Source organism: Acartia tonsa, chromosome 12 (assembly GCF_053477335.1).
Source record: "Acartia tonsa isolate MP-2025a chromosome 12, ASM5347733v1, whole genome shotgun sequence".
Taxonomy (NCBI): Eukaryota; Metazoa; Arthropoda; class Copepoda; order Calanoida; family Acartiidae; genus Acartia; species Acartia tonsa.
Genome location: NC_137271.1, coordinates 25385814 through 25409726, shown reverse-complemented (window position 1 = coordinate 25409726; position 23913 = coordinate 25385814). Strand labels below are relative to the sequence as shown.

General features: G+C 31.3%; 3 protein-coding genes across 3 annotated transcripts; all 3 read right to left on the bottom strand.

The window, feature by feature from the left end:
* Positions 1-397: 397 nt before the first annotated feature.
* Positions 398-6894, bottom strand: LOC145334662 (zinc finger and BTB domain-containing protein 41-like). The gene is made up of 8 exons (XM_080180208.1): positions 6649-6894; positions 6337-6490; positions 5841-5981; positions 5596-5701; positions 3402-3590; positions 2962-3037; positions 2379-2564; positions 398-923 (listed from the first exon to the last, which is right to left on the bottom strand). Exons 2-8 carry the CDS (start codon positions 6473-6475, stop codon positions 795-797), a joined length of 966 nt encoding a protein of 321 aa, XP_080036334.1. The 5' UTR covers positions 6476-6490; positions 6649-6894; the 3' UTR covers positions 398-794.
* Positions 6895-11021: 4127 nt separating this feature from the next.
* LOC145334660 (uncharacterized) lies at positions 11022-20877 on the bottom strand. The gene is made up of 12 exons (XM_080180206.1): positions 20707-20877; positions 19897-20100; positions 19413-19571; positions 18286-18365; positions 17598-17764; positions 16871-16980; positions 15667-15811; positions 15056-15205; positions 13343-13406; positions 12622-12739; positions 12181-12309; positions 11022-11742 (listed from the first exon to the last, which is right to left on the bottom strand). Exons 1-12 carry the CDS (start codon positions 20803-20805, stop codon positions 11632-11634), a joined length of 1536 nt encoding a protein of 511 aa, XP_080036332.1. The 5' UTR covers positions 20806-20877; the 3' UTR covers positions 11022-11631.
* On the bottom strand, positions 20875-23047 carry c12.1 (spliceosome-associated protein CWC15). The gene is made up of 6 exons (XM_080180207.1): positions 22862-23047; positions 22429-22542; positions 22157-22229; positions 21903-21955; positions 21699-21806; positions 20875-21312 (listed from the first exon to the last, which is right to left on the bottom strand). Exons 1-6 carry the CDS (start codon positions 23024-23026, stop codon positions 21136-21138), a joined length of 690 nt encoding a protein of 229 aa, XP_080036333.1. The 5' UTR covers positions 23027-23047; the 3' UTR covers positions 20875-21135.
* Positions 23048-23913: the final 866 nt, after the last annotated feature.

The window sequence follows — 23913 nt, the reverse complement described above, 5'->3', positions numbered from 1 at the left end:
TCTTCATTGTAATTAAAATTATCCTCACTCTTTACAACGATGTCTTCAATTTCATACTTTGCAAAGATATTCTTGCAATCATCAGCAGAATCGTTATCAATGCTAGAAAGGTGTTTACTTTCTGTTTTGACATCACAGTTAAGTTCACTTTTTATTGGCTTGTCAAATATGTTATTAGGTGTAAATAATTCATCATCTAAAATATTTTTGAATTCTGTAAGCGCCTGTCTTGCTATTTTAAACTTTTCTAAGGAATCAGTTGATAGACTTAGTTCCTTAATAACCTCATGGATTGATTCTATTTTCAACAGAGTGACGTACAATTTGTTTTGAAGTGATTTCAACTTGTTTTTCATTTTTGCTATCTAAGTTTAGATTTTTTACATATGTAAATTAATCTGAAATTTTCATATTATTAATATAAGTATAAAAAATGACATAAAAAAGTTTAATTAAATTGTAAATAACAACATCTAAATAACAATGTAAAAAGTATTATTTATAATGGAAGATCATAATTACAATTAATTTTTTCAGGTACTCTTAAGTTATACTAGTTGCTTCGCCCCTAGCTCCCTAGCGAGGAAGGTCAGGAAAAATAGCCTGAAACTATCCCGAGACATTTATATAGCTTTCCTGAAAAAAAAAAACATTTTAACCAACTATTTTTGAGATCTTTACTTAAGATAAAAATCCCTTACTTATTGTATAAATATTATGTACAATTCTTAAGGTATTTACGTATATGGATGTAAATTTTCCATAGTGTATATTTTCTATATATAAAAATATATCTATACATTTTCAACTCCTGTTTTATTTTGTAAATAATCAGAAAACTTTTTGAAAACAATTTGATGAATCCTTTTCAAATGCTTGGTAAGGGCTGATTTGAAGCTGAAAGTTTTTCCACATTCGCCACACTGAAATGAAAAACAATTTTTAAGTATAAGTTTTTCTGAATTTTGCAGGCATTAGCTAAATGATAAAGGAGAGAAGGATTCTTGGGCTGTTTTTTTTGCTAGTGTCCCCAAAGTCTTACAATAAGTTACTAACGTTTTCTTATTTGTTGGCTTTAAAACCTTGGGGACTTTAATTAAATTTTGATCAAGGGATAATTTCTGTATCACCTTCCTTTAAGGATATTGGCTATTGTCTTATCTCTTTAGATCACTGTAAAATGATTCATTCTTGTTTAATATCTTAGGTAAGTGTTTAGTTTAGATAATTATTTGGTAGGCGTATAAGTTAAAATCTTATAAGCACCAACACCAAGGAAATTACAGTATCAATAATACTACTATTAAACTAATTTGTAGCAACACAATCAAAGACGAAGGAACGGCAGACAAACTCTAGTTGTAGAGTGGCTGAGTTGTTATTAATAATTTACACTAGAAAGAGGGAAGTCATTTTCTAGTAAATCCCGTAAAGGTGTGTGTTATAAGGCCTAAAAATAGTAGTAGAACGATAAGGTGCTCTATATATTTGTATTCCCTATTGAATAGAACAATAGGTAAATTTTTTTTTTTTTTGATAACCGTACCTGGAATATCTTAAAAAAATAAGAAATTTCTATCAAACGCTTTGTTTGGCTCAAACTGACAAAAATTTTAAAAAAATATAATTATAATAATAATGTTTTCTATAGGTACAAGGTAAAGGTTAAGAACAATCTATACCATTAAACAAAGGAAGAAGCCATTCTTTACAGGTTGTACGAGCAGTGAACATTAAAATGAAACTTTAACAAATCATTAATACAATGACTTAGTGAAACAAACCAACACAACAAGTTACATACAAATCCTATTTTAAAGCCAGAATATTTTTTTTTATAATAAAGATTGACCAAAATATAGTTGAAAAACAAGTTAGTTTTTTGATAATGAAAGTTTAATTTACAGAAAAAAATGTTCTAAAATGTAGTTGTTCGCTGTAGTGATATTGAAATGAAACAATGCACATTGAAACCTTCTACTTCAAAGCAAACAAACATGAAATTCCACAAACATAAAACTAATTTTTGTCACCTTGAATAAATCAACCTGTAGTAAAGAATGGCTTCTTCCTTTGTTTAATGGTATAGATTGTTCTTAACCTTTACCTTGTACCTATAGAAAACATTATATTTATAATTATATTTTTTTTAAATTTTTGTCAGTTTGAGCCAAACAAAGCGTTTGATAGAAATTTCTTATTTTTTTAAGATATTCCAGGTACAGTTATTAAAAAAAAAAAAATTTCCCTATTGTTCTATTCAATAGGGAATACAAATATATAGAGCACCTTATCGTTCTACTACTATTTTTAGGCCTTATAACACACACCTTTACGGGATTTACTAGAAAATGACTTCCCTCTTAGTTGTTACATACCTTAAAATACATTTCTTTGTTGTGACTCCGTAAGTGTTTATTCAAATTATCTCTATACTTAAAACTTTTGCTACAAATATCACAGGAAAATGGACGATCATCAGAATGACTTTTCTTGTGATGCTTCAATTGTCCAGCTCTAAAGAAACTTTTACCGCATTCGTCACATGAATATGAACGTTCCCTAATATTTCATAAACCCATTATATTTTTAAAAGCGAAGATGTCCTATAATTAGGGTCGGCCCGTCCGTCCATAACGGATATTATCTCTTATCGTTAGCTTGGGTATGTTAGAATTGTCCTATTGATTCAAAACTTATGATAGGGATTAATGTAGCATTTTGGTACGATTTAGAAAGCGTAACAACTCTATAATTGGTACCAGAATGTCCATACGTACAACATTATTTAAAGTATGTTGATCTGTGATTCTAGAGCTTCACTTTTATGGATGTTGTCATACTTGTTATACAATATATATTAACTTTTGAATTTGATGATTGACTATATTAACTAGGTATATTTTTTTTATTTTAAAATCAATTTGGTTATACAAATAAATTTGAAATGGATCTATTCCTGTTTTCATCATGAAGTTCCATGTGTTCTCTAAATGATTGTTCACCTTTGAGCCTCGCCCCACACATCTCACATGTTCTTGTTTAATCAACAAATGTTGTTTTATATTTTACTAGCTGTGCCCCTAGCATCTAGGGGCTCTATATTCAAAAGGAATATGGAAGGGCAGAAAAATAGCCTACAACCAAACCCAGACTTACATAAAAAAAATACCCTAAAACCATCAAAACCATCACGCGACCCATAAGAAACCCGCTGCCCTACTGAAAAGAGGACCACATCGGTCTTTTTTTAAAGGCAAAGCTTTTCTATAATTAGGGACAGTCCGTTAGTTCGTTCGTCCGGAAAAATAAATTTCGTTTAGTTAAACAGGTTATAATTGTCTTACCTATCGATTTGAAACTGTTGTCATCCTTGTTAAAACATAAAACAACAAGCTTGCCTGATATCAAAATGCGAGGCCTTTTTGTGGCGTATCAAATCCTTTTCATACGGATATTTTCTTTGGCATAAATCACATTCAAAATCTAAACTTTGCTTGTGCTTTCTAACGTGGTCGGAGTGACTTTTACGGCCATTGCAAATTTTTCCACAAAAAGCGCATTGCATTGGCACAGGAAGACAGGTTTCTAGTGAAAAAATGCATCGTTGTATATTGATTTATTTTTGCAGATTTTTTTTGCTAATTTTTTACATTAAGTTTCTTTGTATAGGAATGATTTTTCTCAACTTCAACAACTTCCTATTTCAACACATTTTAGCATTTTAAGTAGCACAGTATGAAAGTATGTTCGTAAAGTTGTTCCGTTTTATTTGTATGATGATACGATATATGATGTGCGCATGCGCGCATCAATGAAAAAATTTAAGTTTAAGCTTTATTAGGCTAATTCGGTTATGTTATGTTAGGTTAGGTTAGGTTAGATTAAGTTCAACTAACTTAATAAAAATTAACATTCATGGATGCGCGCATGCCGCGTAACTTCTCAAATAGTTAATCATATCATCATACAAATAAAACGGAACAAAGCAATTATGTCATATTCAGAGATTTATTGCCGAAAAACTATCTAAAAAAAACGTACGGCCATTATTGTCTTTATTTGAATTTCAATTTGTTTATAATCAGGAATAAGGTATAACCAACAAGGAAATTAATTCGAAAATTGATTTGGGGGGCAAAATAACGCAACCTTTATTAAATTGCCTTTTTCAGCTGTCGTTGGGGGGCAAAATTTGTATTTCACCATCAAGAAATCAAAGGAAATAGCGGCATTTTCTTAATATTGTGCTTTATTTGTAAACAAAAAATCTGATTATTGCAGACAATGGTTTGTAAAGTTTTAAAAAAGGACTGTCTACAATGAGAAATTTTTTTAAATAAGATTTTCTTTTGACATCTTCAAAATTAAAATTCTGAACTATTAAGTTAACCCACTCTTTTTTGAGCTCCTTTTGTGGTATAGCTTTGTAGTTTTCTTTCCTATTTATGCCTCTCACAATGCTAAATGCGCCCAGTGCAGTGGGAGAATAGTTAGAGGTTTAATTTTTAAAGGGCTTCAATCACCATGCTGTCATATAAGATCTGCTTAAAATTAAATAGAAAACAGTAGTTTTAAGAAGAAAAAAAAGATTATTATAATCTTATTTTTTAAAATTGGACACTCCTTTAAAAATAAAAAATCTAGTTATAGTTAGAATAGGAATAGTAGATCTAGATGGACAATCTAGCCTTTTAACCCATCAAACTCAAAAACCTTTTTGTTTATTTATACATATATATATGATTCGTTCCATTAATACAAACAAGGAAAAATTTATGTCATATGCCCAATATTATACGAGGAAAGAAATATTTATATGATATATATATATCCAAGTAAAGCTGTATCCTAATAAATGTTAATATTTACACTAAATGAAATTTAAAAATTAATTGTCTTTTTATATCAAAATCTGTACACTTTTTAATCATTAATATACCCTGATTGTCCTTTATCTTTTTTCCTATTGTCTTATTTAGAGATTATGTATCTAGAACATATCCAATATAACAATTCAACCAATAATAACTTAACGCGTAATCATAAAATTAATGGTATATAGTATATGTGGATATATTGACAGGAGAAAATTGTCGTCAATTTTGTTTTTTTTTAGAGTAGATTAGATTTAATATTTTTGGGTGTTGTACATACGTAAAAAGAACAACAATGATAAATGAATTGAATGAATATTATCTACGTTTATATATACAGTCAAATTTTATTGATATGGTTATTTTATATGAAAATTACATCTTTTTTATATGGTACTCATTTATTGGTCAGTTCCTTCATTCAGTGGGAGTGGAGGGGATGGGATATAGGATGTGGATAGGGGGTATCGTTATTTTAGCAAGCTGCGAGTATAATTTTTTTTAGAGTACATGAAAATCTGGTGCAATATCCATGTAATAATACATCGATTACCATAGTATGAATGTTTTGGTACTAACAATTGTATCATCGAAAAAACAGGTTTTAAGCAAGTATTGTGAAATAGGGTTAAATAATTAATTCGCTTGTTGGTTATAGCTAGCTGGTTTATAATATTTAAAAATAATTTATACATTTAATGAAAACATATACACTCCTGAATGTATTTTCAATTCATCCCTTGGAAAACATTTGTAGCATTGTCTGCAGGCAATTTTAATAACTTTACTGTCACTTTTAGACCTGCTATGAACTTCTTTTCGATGTTTCTAGTTTTAAAATTCTGTTTTTATGTTTTTATTATAAAACGTTATTAGCTTAGCTTGGAAAATAATCTACCTATTCTATGGCTTTAGTAATAAACATAAAAATGATCATATGAAATAAACTTAATAAAACAGAAGTTTCCTTTAGCTCAAAGGCATACAGTGTCAAATCACATGAAGGACATTTCTTTTTTCTTTTGTGATTTCTGACATGGCGGTCATAATCCTGTTTGCTGGGCCTTGTTGAACCACAGATTTGGCAGGTTAAATTTTTATCATCTAGGTTAAGTAAAGGTTAGAAGAGCCCAGCAGTAGCTATTAATATAGGGATAAGGAATAAGACAATGGCCAAAAATTAATGTACATCCCCAATGATGATACACAATATTACCTTTCCAATATATTAAGTTTAGTGGTTGAAACGTTTGAACGCTCCACTTAATGATCCAACAAATTAAAATTCACTAGTCCCCAAAGTTGTTAAGCTAACGAATAAGACAATGTTATTATCAAACTTTGGGGACTAGATTGATGTGAGTTAAATCACCTTTAAGATCTAAAGTACAACATGAAAAAAATATGTAAAAGAAAATAAGTAACTATACATATAAAAAAGTTTATTAAATTGAAATACCTTGAATTTCAGCTTCTATATCATTATCACACAAATCAGAATGTTTATCTTTCTCTAACCTACTGGCGACGCCATCTACAGAGGGACCAATGGTAGATTTGATGGCAATTATTGATTCCTTATTTTCGTTGACTTGCATGCCTTTTTTTCGCCTATAAAATAGTCAAATTTTATACTTCATAAACTAGACGGTTGTAATAAAAGGTTCTACCAAAAAAAAAACATTAGAACCCTCTGACTAAAATGTGTAAACATTCTTTACAGGAAAAAAATATGCTTTTCTGCATGTAGATTTAAAAAATGACTATTCCTTGTTTTTCTACGAACCGCTTTTGAACCAAATTCATTATCATCTGTGAATTCATCAATCTCTATTTTCGCCTCAACTATATCTTTTTTATTTTCATATAGATCAATTTCATCAACGGGCAAATTTTCGAAATCATTATTGGAGATTTCATTTGTATCTAAAAATACTAATTTCGCATCTTCTTCATTCTTGACTGAGCCTTCAATTTCTTCTTCTTATATATTACAGTTAATAGATTTGAAAGGGGTAGTTAAGTTGCATGTAGTGCAATAAACTTGAATTTATTGACCTGCATATTTTTTTCTGTTCAATAGTTTAAACTACATCTAGGTATAGATAATAGGACATAGATATATTTGAAATAAATTAAATTTTCTACCCAATTTTAAAAATATCAAGACTTGAAAATAATATTTTTTGGATTTATGCAACTTATATGGCTGTCCTGTTTTCACAAAAACAGCATGATAATTATTTGGGTGGTGCCTCATGATTGCTATTTATTGTAATACAAAATTATATATGTTAGATGGTAATTTTGTAACTTATACTTGTAATCAAACTTATTAAATGCACTTCCAACAGCCTGTCCTTTTTTTCCATTTGTTTTCAATACAATAACTATAACTACAACCTTCCTTTATATTTTATCTTTAAAGAAGCATATTTCAACCTATTCGGGGCACTATCCCTACTCAATATCTCTGCGCGACTCATCAAATCTTTACTTGACCTATCCTAACATAAAATAAGCATGATAAATGCATCATTCAATGACATAAAAGTTAAAAGTTATTTATAAATTTATTTGTAATATTCCTTTGTTATAAGTTTTTAATTCTTCTTCAGCGCTTTCTAAATATATTTTTGTATTTTTATTCGGTTTGCAAAGTAAAATAATCAAGGATCTAAAGGGATAAGTCAATGGCCGATAAATTAATGTACATCCCCAATGATGATAAACAGTATTACACCTCATGTAGATTTTAATTAGTTGTTGAAACGTTTGGCCATTCAACTTTATAAACCAAGCAATCAAAAATTTAATAAAAGACCCCAAAGTTGTTAAGCCAACAAATATGAAAACGTTATGATACAACTTTGGAGACTAGTGTAATAAACAGTCCCCTCCCTCCAAGGTTATACCATATGAAATTCTAGAAAAGCTGCACTTATAAAAAAAATACAACAAATCCCTGAAAAGCCAGGTAGAGAATCAGCCAGCTGTATTAGTCTTATTTCTACCAGCATTTTACAATCTGATAGACAATTTTTAGCCACTTGTAGATTATCGCTCATTTCTGAGGAGAAATCTAATCATAATTACAACATCTTATTTTAATAATCAATCAAGCAAAAGGGGGGTGTATGGTAGTGTAAACAACCCCCTTAAAATCAAAATTGTAGTGGTTTGCCTTCTCCTTTTTCACCTCCTCAAGAAACACACCCCTCTGGCAAAGCCATTGTTTTAAAAGCAAATTATATCCACTGCACTTTTAAGTTTCATATGTTACTAGTAGCTTCTCATATTTCCTGGGAAGATTAGAACTATTTTGGGGGAGGGTAACACCACCCTCCCAAGAGAATTCGCCCTTAAAAAATTTCCCTCTCTAAATATTTAAAAACTTTTTCTTATTAAAACTACAATTAAAAGTGGGGGGTCGACTCCACCAGAAGCATCAAGGGACGTACCCGCTGGTTTAAAAAATATGAGTATGATGTTGAAATTTTCCTAGGTGCAGTGCTAACTTGCTGATTACATCCATTGTGTCCACAACTAAAGTCAGGTTGTCACATAGTTCTTGCAATTCTAAATCCATCCTGAGCGCAAAATTTAAGGGTAAATATCTCAGGGATCTATATTATAAGGATAAGACAATGGCCGAAAATTGATGTACAGCCCCTACTGTAAATTTCAATCAGTGGTTAAAACGTTTGGACACTTAACTAAATGAATTAACCGATCAAAAGGACCCAAGGTTTAATTATTTGAGACTTTGAGGACTAATGTAATAAACAGCCCAATGTCCTTTTGATAATTGTACAAAAAAAACACTTAGGTATTTAAGATTGTTTACCTTAAATGAAGATCTGTCATGTTTCATTTTAATTCGGTATATTCAACATACATTTTTCTGAAATATATTTTTATCAACAAGTTATTTAGGTAGGCAACTATCTATTTTTCAATACTGGAATGTAAAACAAATTTATAAGCTGTGTAAAATACCAATTTATGTGTAAAAAATACAAATTATAATATTTCAATTTATTAAAATAAGTACCTAGGTTATAATTCAATAGGTAATGACTTATCATCAAAAAAGTGATGTTCTTTTACAATTTTACATTCTTCTTAGTTATTTGATTACAATGAAGGGGGGGGGGGAAGTTTGTACAGTTATAGGAAATGAAATTCAGTACCAAATTTTGCCCTGGCCGTTTGGGCTTGTTTTTATAGTTATCAACCTAATTCTTTTTGTAAGCGCTCTTATATGATTGGATCTACCTGTAAAACTTTAAAACTTGAATTTTGGGACTTTCCCTTAAAGGGGCTAGTGGAGCAAAAGACCCCCTAACACTAAAATTTTAAGTTCTGAGCCTATTTTCAGAGATATTGTGACGATTTTTTTAATGAAAACACTTTTTAACAAAACCGAACTAAGTAGCCAATACAAATTTCATTTTGGGACTTTCCTTCTAGGGGCTAGTGGAGCAAAAGGCTCCCTAAACACTAAAATTTTAAGTTCTGAGCCTATTTTCAGAGATATTGAGATGATTTTTTTTATGAAAACTTTTTTCACAAAACCAAACTAAGTAGCCATTACAAATTTCATTTTGGGACTTTCCCTTAAAGGGGCTAGTGGAGCAAAAGACCCCCAAAACACTAAAATTTTAAATTCTGAGCCTATTTTCAGAAATATTGAGACGATTTTTTTTAATGAAAACACTTTTTAACAAAACCGAACTAAGTAGCCAATACAAATTTCATTTTGGGACTTTCCTTCTAGGGGCTAGTGGAGCAAAAGGCCCCCCAAACACTAAAATTTTAAGTTCTGAGCCTATTTTTAGAGATATTGAGATGATTTTTTAAAATGAAAATATTTTTTGAACAAAACCGAACTAAGTAGCCATTACAAATTTCATTTTGGGACTTTCCTTCTAGGGGCTAGTTGAGCAAAAGACCCCCCAAACACTAAAATTTTAAGTTCTGAGCCTATTTTTTGAGATATGAGATGATTTTTTTAATGAAAACATTTTTAACAAAACCGAATTAAGGAACCATTACAGATTTTATTTTGGGACTTTCCTTCTAGGGACTAGTGGAGCAAAAGGCCCCCCAAACACTGAAATTTTAAGTTCTGAGCCTATTTTTAGAGATATGAGATGATTTTTTTAATGAAAACATTTTTAACAAAACCGAATTAAGGAACCATTACAGATTTTATTTTGGGACTTTCCTTCTAGGGACTAGTGGAGCAAAAGGCCCCCAAAACACTGAAATTTTAAGTTCTGAGCGTATTTTGAGAGATATTGAGACGATTTTTTTTAATAAGAATATTTTTAAAGAAACCAAACTAAGTAGCCATTACAAATTTCATTTTGGGACTTTCCTTCTAAGGACTAGTGGAGCAAAAGGCCCCCAAACACTAAAATTTTAAGTTCTGAGCCTATTTTTAGAGATATTGAGATGATTTTTTTAAATGATAATATTTTTAACAAAACCGAACTAAGTAGCCATTGCAAATTTTATTTTGGGACTTTCCTTCTAGGGACTAGTGGAGCAAAAGACCCCCAAACACTAAAATTTTAAGTTCTGAGCTTATTTTTAAAGATATTATGGCTGATTTTTTTAATGAAATTTTTTTTCAAATAACTGAAATAAATAATCAGAAGATAAAATTTTAGTGTTTGGAGGGTCTTTTGCTCCACTAGCCCCTGGAAGGAAAGTTCCAAAATGAAATTTGTATTGGCTACTTAGTTCGGTTTTGTTAAAAATATTTTCATTAAAAAAATCATCTCAATATCTCTGAAAGTAGGCTCAGAACTTAAAATTTCAGTGTTTGGGGGGCCTTTTGCTCCACTAGCCCATAGAAGGAAAGTCCAAAAATGAAATTTGTATTGGCTACTTAGTTCGGTTTTGTTAAAAATGTTTTCATTAAAAAAATCGTCTCAATATCTCTAAAATTAGGCTCAGAACTTAAAATTTCAGTGTTTGGGGGGCCTTTTGCTCCACTAGCCCATAGAAGGAAAGTCCAAAAATGAAATTTGTATTGGCTATTTAGTTCGGTTTTGTTAAAAAGTGTTTTCATTAAAAAAATCGTTTCAATATCTCAGAAAATAGACTTAGAACTTAAACTTTTAGTGTTTGGGGGTCTTTTGCTCCACTAGCCCCTTTAAGGGAAAGTCCCAAAATTCAATTTTTAAGTTTTACAGGTAGATCCAATCATATAAGAGCGCTTACAAAAAGAATTAGGTTGATAACTATAAAAACAAGCCCAAACGGCCAGGGCAAAATTTGGTACTGAATTTCATTTCCTATAACTGTACAAACTTCCCCCCCCCCCCCTTATTAGGTAGGTAAGTTTTGTAACAAGTTTTGAACTGTTTCCAGGTTTATAAAAAAAATACAATATACAAGTGATCTACACCTCTTTCTTTCTCCCCTTTGATAATAAAATATCAAAAATATGAACTCCTTGGCCTTTGTTTTATCCCTCTTCAAATATTAAAGTATTTCTTTGCGAGAAAATCTTCTGAACCAATTCTTAAATTTTATAAATATAAACAAAACAAAGATTAATATTTGTAAAATTGATTAAGAAAAAAGTATCCTTCAAAGAAACAATCCCTTTCACAATCAGTGATGAATCTTTAAGGCCTTTAGCAACCTTATTTTCATTATAATTTTTTGATTTTAAAAATCACTAAAAATCTACAAAAAGAGAGGTTGCTACAGTTTATAAGATTTAACTAAGAAGGAATCAGTTTGTAGATCGTTTGGCTCTGACACTACTGAAGGCAATTTTATGCACTTGTCGTTGATGTTTTCTCAGGTATTTCTTTATTGTAAAGGCACGCCCACAATGCTCACACTGAAATAAATAAAAATTAGGCAATTCGTAAGAGTAAAACAATAGAGGGGGAAGGGGTTAAATAACTGTATCCCTGTGAACCCTGTAACGAATTTCAATTGGGTCTACGAAAATCAAACAATAGCGTCGGGAAAATTAACACAGCCAAGTCGCTACAAAATAGAAGAAAGCAATTTACTAGCAAACGAAAAAGGTCACCAACAGGGGGATCTAGGTAGTTGTCTGGTTATACATCTATATTTATGGATTTATTGGCAATACCATGAATCATTACTATCCATCAAGAAGTTTTTATGAGTGTATGATCTAATTCTGTGTAAATCTTGTTTTTCTGTTTTATATTTGAGTAAGAAAATTTCTGGTACTAGTTTGCCTTATAAAAACTCAAATTTATCTATTGTAATTCTCTATTATAATAATAAAATAAAAATTATTTACCTTAACTCTTGGCTGTTCTTCATTGTGAAGTTTTAAATGCGTCACCAGGGAGTTTTTATATTTAAATGCTTTATTGCAAACATCACATGTAAATGGTTTGGCTTCGGAATGCGTTGACATATGCGCCTTTATACCACAAACACTTTAGATTTTGTACTAATCAAAACCTAAGGATAGAAAACGTAACACAAGATATTGAAAGTTGCTTTGTCGCAGTTGTGTCTTTGCCCAGAAACAGGCACTGCTTATAAACTGTTAGAACTTTCAAACAATGGCCTAAGAACAAAAATTAGTCAGTGCTTTAAAATGTATTATTTAACTTTAGATTTAATGGTGCATAAGTGGTAAAAATACAACCTTACAAGGTAATGAAGGTACTAAGTCTTAGTTAAATAATCAAAATATACAAAGGATTAATAGCATCATCATAAAGTGTTCCTTAAGGCCATGAATCTTGTGAAAACTCATCCCGCATTCGTCACAAGAGAATTGCCGTTCCCGATTTTCATCGTGTATTTTCATATGATGTTTCAAATTGTAAATAGACATGCCATCCTGTATTTTAGATACATAATGTATAGTTATTTAGGACATTTGTCCACGGATACAAAAATTAAAAATTACATTATGTGGACAATGGACATATTATGTAAAAAAAACGTGGGGAAAATGAGTTTTATACAAATTTCTGAGTAAGTTTTTATACATTGGAAAGTATACTAAGTTGCACATTTGAAATTGCTAAAAAGGCGGCGGGAGGTGATGAAACATAACATAATGCTTACTTTTTCCTCTAGCTTTTGAGTTCTCTAAATGGCATCTATTCGTTTTTTAAAAAATGATCTATAATGACATATCTAAGAGTATGCGTAAGGTCAGACCCTAATAGTAGGCCCCAAAGACGCTAACACCCCAATTTATGCAAACCCTTTAATTGCCTTACTTTTGTCTGGCAGTTCTAATTGTGCATTAAATTAGTAATGCGTTGCACCTATCTAAACCCAAGGCAATATAATTTTCTCCATTGTTACGCATCTGTCATTGCAGCACTAGGTAGATAGTTACAACGTGGTAAGGGCCGATATTCGAATCCTCCCTAATGACAAGCGGATGTGCCACTAATGTAACGCTAATCTATCTAAATTATGCATCTTTTTCCTGTCCACAAATCTCGCAAGTTTTGAGGTCAATGTGTTTGTGGGTTTTGTGACGAGTCATCTCACCAACTAAAATAATTAAAAATAATAATTTTGAGAAAATGCATGCTTAGTTAGTGACTTTTAGTTTATTTCATTGTTTTACTATTCAATTAATTCACATTTTTTGCTGTTAATGGATATAAAATACGTGGATATTGTAAGAGATTCTCGCATACCCTGATAAAATGTTTCTCCACGATTCGATACGACTCCATTCCCACCTATGACTTTACCCAAATCCTTTCTCTGATCATGGAGGATCGTATTGACCGATATCTGAGGACTATATGGTAGGATTGCCTTTTCCTTTATTCCCCATTCACCCCCATAAGGAATCACACCCCCCTATGTACGGCACGGTAAAGTAGGGTTGTAGAAATAGTCCAAAATAGGCCTAAAAAGGCCTAAAAAACCCATTTCCCATGGTATTCTTACCTAACCTAAAAATAAGATTTAGATGTAGAACTTATTGGACTAGGCTTATGTACCAAGTTTCAAGAATCTAGCTCAATATTTACACTATTTTGCTCACTGTTTAAGTTTAGATGTCATTACGCCCCCCCCCCGGGCCCCACCCTCCCCCTTAAATTACAACCAAATTTTATTTATTCTTTTTAACAACTTGTCATGTCCTAATTACAGTATTATGCCAAATTTTGAGTCAAAATTAAAAAAAAATAAGTTAACTACAACTACTACACAAAGTTAAATACATAGTAATATTTGTCTTTGTCTTTTTATCTGTATAATCATATAATGACTTGTGCTTGCTTACATTTGATTCTTAATAAATATTATAACTGTACACTGTACAGTACATTAGGGTGGACCGAAATAAACTGCGTTTTCCGTTTTTAAGAAACAACCAGTAGGATATATATCCATATTTTCTATAAAAATATTCATCGAATTTATAACAGTGTTTTTTAAAATCTCTTAAAACAACAGTGCATTTTAGAGCCCATAGTTTATAAAAGGTACATGTGTTACTCTATTCATATAGAATTATGCTATAACGTTGAATTAAAATCTTTTTTACTTGAGAACAACATTATAGCATGGACAAAAAAATATTCTAATAATTATAGGGTTAGTTGCATGAAGTGCATTTAACGATTTTGATTACAAGCATAAGTTATATCTAGAATATTTAATTTTGTCTTACAATAAATAGCAACACTAAATTATGCACCACTAAAGTAGTCATTATGCTGTTTATGTAAAAACAGGACAGCCATTTAAGCTGCATATATCCAAAAAATATGATTTTCAATTTTTGATATTTTTAAAACTAACTGTTAAAAATGGAAATTCTTTTAAATATAGGTATGTCCTATAGATGTAGTTAAAACTATTTAACAGAAATATGCAGTTCACTAAATTTAAGTTTAAATGCATTTCGTACAAGTACCCCTTTAAATGTTTTTTTTTTAAACAAAAAATCAATTTTCCTTTGCTTAAATATTGATTCTTAGCATTAGAAATTCTCATATTTGTTCCTCTCCCCTCCACCTCTAATTTCTTAATCTCTTAATTTTGATTGGCAGGTCATAACAAATTAACTCACAAACATAAGTAATTATGAGCATTGAGCAACCTAAATGACGACAAAAATCCCCTGTCACAATATCAACGTATTCAATATACATTCTCAATTTTGTTAACCTAAAATTGACCTGTTCTAAATTTCTTATCACACAAATCACAGGGATAGATGGCAGGACGGTTGTGTATTCTCATGTGATCCGTGTGATTCTTTCTTCCATTGCAAATCTTCCCGCACACGGCACATTGAACTTGTATTGGACCACAAACGGTTTCGTGAACTGCAGATTCATTGTTTACATTTATTGTTGATCAGATACTTTTAATACAGAATTCTGTTCAAGGACTTGCTTACATTTTTAGGACTTGTTAATAGAGATGCTTCGCAAAAAAAAAATTGTACCAAATTGTCCTAGGAATCAATTTCCAAAAATCGTATGAATAGGATGATTATATCAAACCTCCGAAAAGTTGTTTTCAAAAAAAATAAAATTCAGCTTGTTTTAAATGGACTTGCTGACTTTCTAGTTAAGTTTATAGAGTTGCTGCGCTTGCTAAATCGAATCTATCTGTTAAAGGAATCATTGTCCAAACTTGAAATGGATAGGACAATTTTAACATGCCTAAATTAATGTAGAGAGGTAACCATTACGTACGGACGTACAGACCCTTATTGAAGAAAAGCCTTGCTTTTAAGAAGGAGATGTAATTACTAAACTCAATCGTAAAACATAAACAATGCCTTTAAATTCCTTCTCTGGAAAGCTTTTATAACAATGCCTACAAAATGTTTTGGGAACTTTGGGTGGGGGGCCACCATGCACCTCGTTCACATGCTTCGACATCTCATATCTGGCAACCATGCTGGGACATTGTAAACATTTTATCTAAATAATAAAAATAATCCAATGTTCGTTTTGTTTGTTTTTCATGAAAACTTTTGTTCCAATGGATCATGGAAAGAAAACGAAGTAGCAGATTTTTGTGATAGGTTATATTAGGTAAGGTTAATGATTGTCCCTCAGGGTTAGAGCACTCCACAGGGGCTACAAATAGAAGAAAGGCTACTGTGAAAATATGACGAAAACCGCTACTTTGTTTTTTCCATGATCTAAACTTTGTTTCTATTATTCACATGTTTTTTGGATTTTAACAAATAAATGTTAATTGGTGTTCATTACTTTCTTTTTAAAAATACTTATCTTTCTTGAATTAATAGTTTAACATGATAACAAGGTTAACAACATCCAAAAAAGCAAAGGACAGAAATAATGGACGGACAGTAAGGGATTTTTCCCCCCACCTTTTTTTATATTCAAGTAGTGCGAAAGAAATTGATTATGCCTTTTGATGAAATAACACTTATGTAAAAATTTGAACCATCTTGGACAAGTATTATGCCCAGTTTTTTCACCTTGAAATTAGGCGGGGTAACAAATTTATTGCATCACAACTATGGCTTCACGGTGCTCCCTAAAGAGGCCCTGAGGAGTGAAATCAGGAGTTTTTAGAATTTTCGAAATATCTCGTTCCTAGCTTAAGAAAATCTCAAAAACACTCTAAAAAAAATTACCAAGGGGGAGGTCATTTTCTAGTAAATTCCGTAAAGGTGTGTGTGTTATAAGGCCTAAAAAAAAATAGTAGTAGAACGATAAGGTGCTCTATATATTTGTATTCCCTATTGAATAGAACAATAGGGAGCACCTTATCGTTCTACTACTATTTTTAGGCCTTATAACACACACACCTTTACACACTTTTACGGAATTTACTAGAAAATGACCTCCCCCTTTTTAAATTTGACTTCCATAAGGGTGGCCTAGAAATTTAAAAGTGAAATTTAGGCATCTATTTTTTTGGCAGACAAGTAAATCATATATCTTCACTATGACAAAGGACAAAGTGAGTTTTAGAGTAGCGTCGCAACCAAAATTATTAAATCTAACCTTTGTTTTATGAGCTCTGACATGGTCTCTAAATTTAATTCTTGTTTCCTTAGTTTTACCACAGATTGGACACAAATAATGAGCCTCATTTTCGTCGATTTCTCCACCATCTAGAAAACAAAATTAATTTTTGCTTTGGAAGGAAAATCATATTAAGGAAAATTTACTAAAAGTACCTAAGGATTTACCATTTTTTTAATGTTTAATATAAAGCAATAAAAACATATAAAATTGTAATTTTTCATGTTATTTCCGAAATGTAATAACTTCTACTATATATGTATTAGTGTATTATTTCTTTCTTAGAATTTATAAGATACTCAACAAAGGGAGGAGTAGGTTGCACTAAAAATCCGTAAAGGTTGTGAGTTTTAAGTTAAAAACAGTAGTAGAACGATCTATGTTAACTTTTTAAAAAATTGTCTATAATTCTTTTCAATAAGAAACACACATACCTATTTAGTGAATATTATCGTCCTACTACAATTTTTAAGCCTTAAAACTCACACCTTTAAAGATTTTTAGCGCAACCTACTCCTCTCTTTTTAGGAATTCGGGACTTGATATAAAGTAGTAAACTTTTAGTCTGTAGCAAATGATCTCGCTGAGCCAATATGGTTCTCCTAAACAATAAAGCTTCTTATAGGTCCAGGGTAGGTTTTTAACTATTTTTGGAGGGAGGGTATCTCCCACATTAATTGCCAGTAGAGGCTTCAAGACATTTTACCTGGATTAAGCATGTGTTGACTAAAATCTTCGTCATCTTGGAAATCCGAGGTGGCAGCAGCAGCGACTATTATTGGCTCAATGATGGTTTTAGGCTTTCTGCCTCGTTTCTCAATGTGTCCATTACTCTTTTTACTTGGTTTTTCTGTTTGTCCGCCATTACTTCTTCTAAAGTGTCGAAATTTCATAGTTATTATATAGAAAAGTTATATTCTATTATGTGAAGTAGTAGGTTTTTATTGTTTCATCTCTCAGGATCTCGCTAGATAATCATTGAACTCATTAAGTTCGCCATTTAAGGAAAACTTTAAAAAGGGTCTGGTATGGATCAGGTTATTTTATTTATATATTTTCTTGGAATGGTTTTAAGCTATTTTTCCAATTCATAACCTTTCAAAATACAGATCTCCTAGATGCTAAGGGCGTAGGAGGAGCTCTTGTATAATAGCAATCTAACAGTACTGTTGATGAAAAAAGAACAGTATGTTGTAAAACATTACAGACATAAATAATTTAGCAAATGCAATAGTAATATATATGAAAAGTAAATTGTTTTTAATGTTTTGTCTAGGTATTTTTTTTTGTGTGTGTGTGTGTGTCATGGATGCAAGGGCATATATTTAGTAATAGACTATCGGACAAGCAGCTTGTAGAGTAGCTGCGCTAGTAAGAATTCCAAGTTTTGCAACCTTTTTCTTTTCCGTCTAACAGTTGGTTCTTCTAACAAATCATCCAAAGGCAAGTCGAGATCTGGTAAGTCTTCTTCAACCTTCATAATCATTAGAACAGCGTTAAAAGGATAATTCAAGAAAGTGCATCAAACATGTAGTAAAGTAAGGGTTTAAGGGTTTAATGCAACCATCTCGTAATCAGTGAGCAAATGACACTTAGAATTCGAATTTCGATCTGAACTTTTGCATGAGTAATCCTTGGTAGGTCTATTTTCCCTAAATCGAACAAAAAGTTGGAAAAGTAACGGCTAGCGGCTCAGCCGTTCAGCCGTTTTTAGCCTATTTTCAGGGTAAATTCATCATCAATTACGTAGGAATAAACTTTTTAAAACATATTTTTGGTTTAATTCATGTTAAATAATAGCAATAACCATTTTTAAAACTTCTAGCACCAACAGCTACCGTGTAGAATCGTTTGATAGCGTTTTGGAGTAGAAAAGAGTATTATGTTGAGAGAGGTTTCGTGACTAATTTGCAATATAGATATCAAAAAAATGACAAAACAGCTGAGCCGCCAGCCGTTAGCCGTTACTTTTCCAACTTTTTGTACGATTTAGGGAAAATAGACCGACCAAGGATTACTCATGCAAAATTTCAGATGGAAATTCGAATTCTAAGTGCCATTTGCTCACTGATTACGAGATGGTTGCATTAAACCCCCCCCCCCCCCCCCCTTTATTATTTGTAGAATATGATAAGTGGTTAGGTAGTTATCAAGATAAGTGGTTATCAAATAAGCAAAAGAAAAAAAATTCCCCAGTTTTTTATTTGAGTAGGTATAATAGAAAACATATGATTGCAAAAGTTAATATTCTGTTAGAAAGGATTGTAGGCATAACCTACAAGAATACAATTTAACATTGCATATATCCCAAGATATATGGTTTTTAAGTCTTGATAGGTAGTAATTCCGAAAACTATATGGTAGAAAATCTTAATTCTTTCAAATACATACATTATTGTTAATGTTATTGTTGTCATTAAATATGTAAAATAACAGAAAACAAAATTCGTAACTATAACAGACACAACATAAGCGGAATTGAACTAGAATTTTCAGTTACTTTATAAGGAAATTAGTTTACCTCAATTTTAGTTTCAACCAGTCTGGAATCAAGCTCGGCACTTTCAAGACTCTCTACGGCACCGTCAGGCTCGTAGCTGTCCAGGTTATCCAGAACTTGATGGACAACACTGTCCAGAGATTGGTGCTGATTTTCATTCTCTATCTTCACATTGTTCTCCTTAAAATTTAGAAAAAAGTTGAAGTTATCAGATTTACTCAAGAAGATTTGTTATTTAAATATCCTTAATTGGTTAAAATAGTATGGTCTTTACAATACCTAACAGATTTCCTTTTTTTGACAATCCTTGTATAAAAGTAAGAGAATGTGTGTCTCTATGTTTGTAGCTGAAGTTAGATCTCTCTTAGCGCTGGACTTAAATGATTCATATTTACAGTGAAGCTTCTTATAAGTCTAGCAAAGATTTATTACTGTTTTTTAGAAGGGGGGGGGGGGGGCTGGCTCTATATTTTCAAGGGATTAAACAGATTCCTTTTAATCCTACCTTTTTCAATGCGTGAACATGAGCTGCGCCACTTTGATCAAGATCATTGTTGACAACAAATATTTTGTTTGTTTTAATATCATCTTGGTCTATGTTCTCAACGAAGGTTATTGTATTGCTGGTGACTTGGATCAACTGAACTTGGATCAATATTTTACAGTCGGATAAAGAGTTTTTGGCGGATTGCAGAGATTCGCTGATTTCCTGCATTTTTATTACATGTAATTTCACAATGATAAATAAAAGAGTTTAAAAAAAGAACAATGAACTGTAATTATACTAAAGTAAGAAATCCTATGACAAGTTCAGTTAATGACATACCTATTATCTAATCAGTAATACAGCCGCAATATCTGTGTATACATACATACATACATATAAAGAAGGGTAGAAGAAATTTAGAAAATTTTAGAATTCAGATGACTTAGCTACTGGAAATATAACGCGTTGGCCAAACAAAACGATGTATCAATATTAAATAGTAAAAAAAGACAAACAGGTATAGGTCAATGATAGAATACATAGTTCTGTACTTTGTATAAAAAATTATTAGTAGATATTAATATTTCTTATTCTTAAAAGTAAAACGGAGTTTTACTCCAACACAGTGGCGTACCCTGCATGCACAGGGTTTTGCCACTTCCCAATTTCAATTTTTAGGGATATGTTTACTTACAACCATCTTCAGCACACTTATAATGATCCTAACGCTTATTTTACTTATTTAAAATTTCCCTTTACAAATTCATTTTAGGGTGTTCCCGTGAAACTAATCCATTAATATTATCATCTTGAGGCATGTAATTAAACCTGAGAAAGTTGAAGTTCAGATGCTAAGGAACAAATAAAATCCATCTTATTGACCACTAAGGCCACACTGTCAGATAAAACTTGTAACTTTGTATCCATTTTTTAAATCTAATATTCTTTAACATACAACTATAAAATAAAACAATCCTCCATTTTATTTATGACAAATCTGAAAAAAGAATTTACTATATAAAATGTGAATAGGTTTATTTGAAAAAATGACAAGAAAATTATTACAAGTTTGGATATGAAAAAATTACATCATTTAAGGAAAGGATAAAGAAAGGAAACAAGTTATTAAAAATGAATTTTTTATCATTGATAAACTTCTACTAATATTATAAGAAGGGAGAGAAAAATAGTAAAAATCATTAAATCCTTTTAATAACTTGTTTCACTTATCCTGAATGATGAAAAGAAAACACAATATTACTTAATATATTTATCCATAAACTTTTTGTGGAACTCATTACGGAGGCTGTCATTGATAAAGGTTGCCTCTTTCTTGTCAGGTTCGGCTCTACTGCAATTTTTAAAGACGACATCATCGTCCCATCTACGCTTCACCTTCATATCTGTTTTACTAGCTGTGTCAGTGTACTTCTCCTACAATTAAATAATGTGTGTATGAAAAATTATGAATAATATGTCAAATAATATTTCTAAACGTAATGTCATATTATCTACTAAAGTAACAATATTTTGTATGAAAATAAGCCTATAAATAATGGTGGTAGTTAACTTTAGAAATATTTTATTATGCATATAAGGTTGTAAGGTTTGTTTTGCTTGTCAGTTAAAATCTCGTTATCTATAAAACAGATTAGGGATGGTTCACCACATAGCCACTATAAACTAGTTTATAAAAATAATAAAAAATTAGACTAAAGCACTTTATAAGAGAAGCTTTTCTACGATTGTGCTCGGTTTTAAAATATCGATCATACCATTTAAAAATTAAATCTAATATCTACCTATCCATTTTTTTGTACCTTAAGTAGAGGGTTGCCAGTAAGAATATTTTCCATTCTAATTCTCTCTTCTTCATCTCTCCTGGCGGCTTCTTTCTCCTCGTCCTCCTGGGCTTTCTCTGCCTTTATCTAAATACAGAGGTGTATATTCTGCACAAGATTCATTTTTTCCCTGCTACAAATTTTTACAAGAGATATTGAAAAAAACAGATCATTAAAAAATACCTTGTTTAATTCAGCCATGAGCATAGCAGTATCATCATCACTGTCATCGTCCTGACAACACAAACATTGTTTTCCCGCATTTATTTATATGAAATAATACCCTAAATAAGATGATTCAAGGCACTTTTAACTAAGAGATAATAATATTTTACATTAATAACTAGGTTACTTAGGAATAGAAAGTTGTTCATTTTAGAAGTGAATTAAATTGGTATAGGTAATTAAAATGAAATAAAATACGGGAAAACATTCCTCATCGCTATCCGAGGCGTCCACAGGATCGTCCGCATCAAGATTTGCCATAGAAATGGCCTCATTGCGAGATCTACACAAATAATTATCCAATTTATCTATCCTTATAATAAAGCAACAGAATGTCCGACTGTACCGAAGGATTACGCTAATCGTCGAACCGATATGGTTCTCCTTTGCAGTGTAGATTCTGGTAGGTCCTGGGAAGGTAATACCACCCTCCTACGACAAATGGCAAAAAAATCAATTTTAAAATCAAAATGGATAATTTCCTTTTGACTGGTGGCGGCGAGTCCAACGCCTTTCCCTCCTTTCTTGCTTTATCCTTCTGTGCTTGTCTGTATGCAAGTTTCTCACGTTCCTCCAGCTCTCTCTTGAAGTCTTTGTTCTAAAATAAAATAGTAATATATTGTTTATAATGAAGATTAGTTAGTTAGGTAGTTACTTAATGCAAAAAAATTCAAAACTTAATCTAGATTAAAAATGACAAGATGTATCTTGACTTGTTAGTCCCTAGCCTAGCTAATTTAGTTCTCCTTTCTACGAAAATAGCATGGGGCAAAAAAAACCTACTACTGCATATATTAATTTAATAGAGTATATCAATAAGCATTTTAATCAATCAATCAATTAATAAGCATTTACATGTATTTAGGCAGGAACATTAGTGGAGGCCTAAATTACATTTCCCCCTTGTTGAAAATCACCTTTAACTCATCCGTAGTTCCTTGTCCGGCTTCCCTACTCTTCAGTGAGGTATGAGAGGGCAGATCCCTGCTACTGTATTGCTTGGACAGGGCTGACAGATCTCTTTCTCTGGTGCCGGTACCACCCTTTGCGGTGTCCCAGGTCGGTCTTGCAGCCGTAGTCATGATTTACTTTATACGTTTCTGAAAATTTACACTTGTTTATTACTAAAAATAAAAAAAATAAGTAGAAAATATTCCAAATCTCCTTATAATTAACAACATTTACTGAAGTAACATTACTTTTATTTTGTATTTAAACTCTTGTCAAGTGAAAAATAAACAAAAAAGTAGATATTCTTCAAAAGGGAACAATTATTACATGGCTTTTAAATGTTAAATTAAATATAAAAGAAACATGAATAGAAGGTTTTATCGTGTACATCACTGGCCTAAAACCATCAAATATCTTTATTTTACCAGAACAGAAAAGAATTCTTACTTCATATATAATAAAAATGTGATAGGATAAGCGAAAAAATGAAATTCGTTTATTTTTTATTTTGTTTTGTTTGTTGACAAATGCTGGAGCAAAGTTGATGCCGCGGTTTCGCGCACATACAAATGTCGTTTTTCTTTTCCATTTGAAAAATTCCAAATAAAACCTCACATTATTTCTTCATAGCTATATTTTTCAAAATTTGCTTTGGAATGTGTCCAACCTCGCGTTCAATAATTGTCTGAAGCACGTCGAAATAAAACGAGGAAAGGCTCGGAACGAATATCTGATCCTATTATAAACAACCTGCAAGTTTCGAGAATGGAAATTTTAAAATTTAAAGGAACAGAATAAGTTCTTTGCCTCTACTTATATCTTATTTCGAAGAATGAAAAAACTGTATTTATCTTGCCTCGAATACACGTATTCGTAAAATCTTATTGAACAAATTTCTTATAATTGAACGTCTATTTCGTGCAATTTAATCGCTAATTTTATTGATTTTTTACGAAAAACGTGCCCTAATTGTGAATCTTTGATTTATCTGATTTACATTACCCCGCGCTGTTTCGAA

What these genes read in the sequence shown, in the direction of transcription:
- LOC145334662 (XM_080180208.1), bottom strand. Translation starts at nt 6,475, where the DNA reads ATGCAAGTCAACGAAAATAAGGAATCAATAATTGCCATCAAATCTACC. An exon ending in TATAGAAGCTGAAATTCAAG is followed by an intron (nt 5,982 to 6,336) that starts GTATTTCAATTT and finishes TACTTAACCTAG; the next exon opens with ATGATAAAAATTTAACCTGC. An exon ending in GATGAATTGAAAATACATTC is followed by an intron (nt 3,591 to 5,595) that starts AGGAGTGTATAT and finishes CATTTTTTCACT; the next exon opens with AGAAACCTGTCTTCCTGTGC.
- LOC145334660 (XM_080180206.1), bottom strand. Translation starts at nt 20,805, where the DNA reads ATGGATACAAAGTTACAAGTTTTATCTGACAGTGTGGCCTTAGTGGTC. An exon ending in TCAACACATGCTTAATCCAG is followed by an intron (nt 16,981 to 17,597) that starts GTAAAATGTCTT and finishes TTTGTTTTCTAG; the next exon opens with ATGGTGGAGAAATCGACGAA. An exon ending in TCAGAGCTCATAAAACAAAG is followed by an intron (nt 15,812 to 16,870) that starts GTTAGATTTAAT and finishes TTTATTATTTAG; the next exon opens with ATAAAATGTTTACAATGTCC.
- c12.1 (XM_080180207.1), bottom strand. Translation starts at nt 23,026, where the DNA reads ATGACTACGGCTGCAAGACCGACCTGGGACACCGCAAAGGGTGGTACC. An exon ending in GAACTACGGATGAGTTAAAG is followed by an intron (nt 22,543 to 22,861) that starts GTGATTTTCAAC and finishes ATTTTATTTTAG; the next exon opens with AACAAAGACTTCAAGAGAGA. An exon ending in ACTCGCCGCCACCAGTCAAA is followed by an intron (nt 22,230 to 22,428) that starts AGGAAATTATCC and finishes AATTATTTGTGT; the next exon opens with AGATCTCGCAATGAGGCCAT.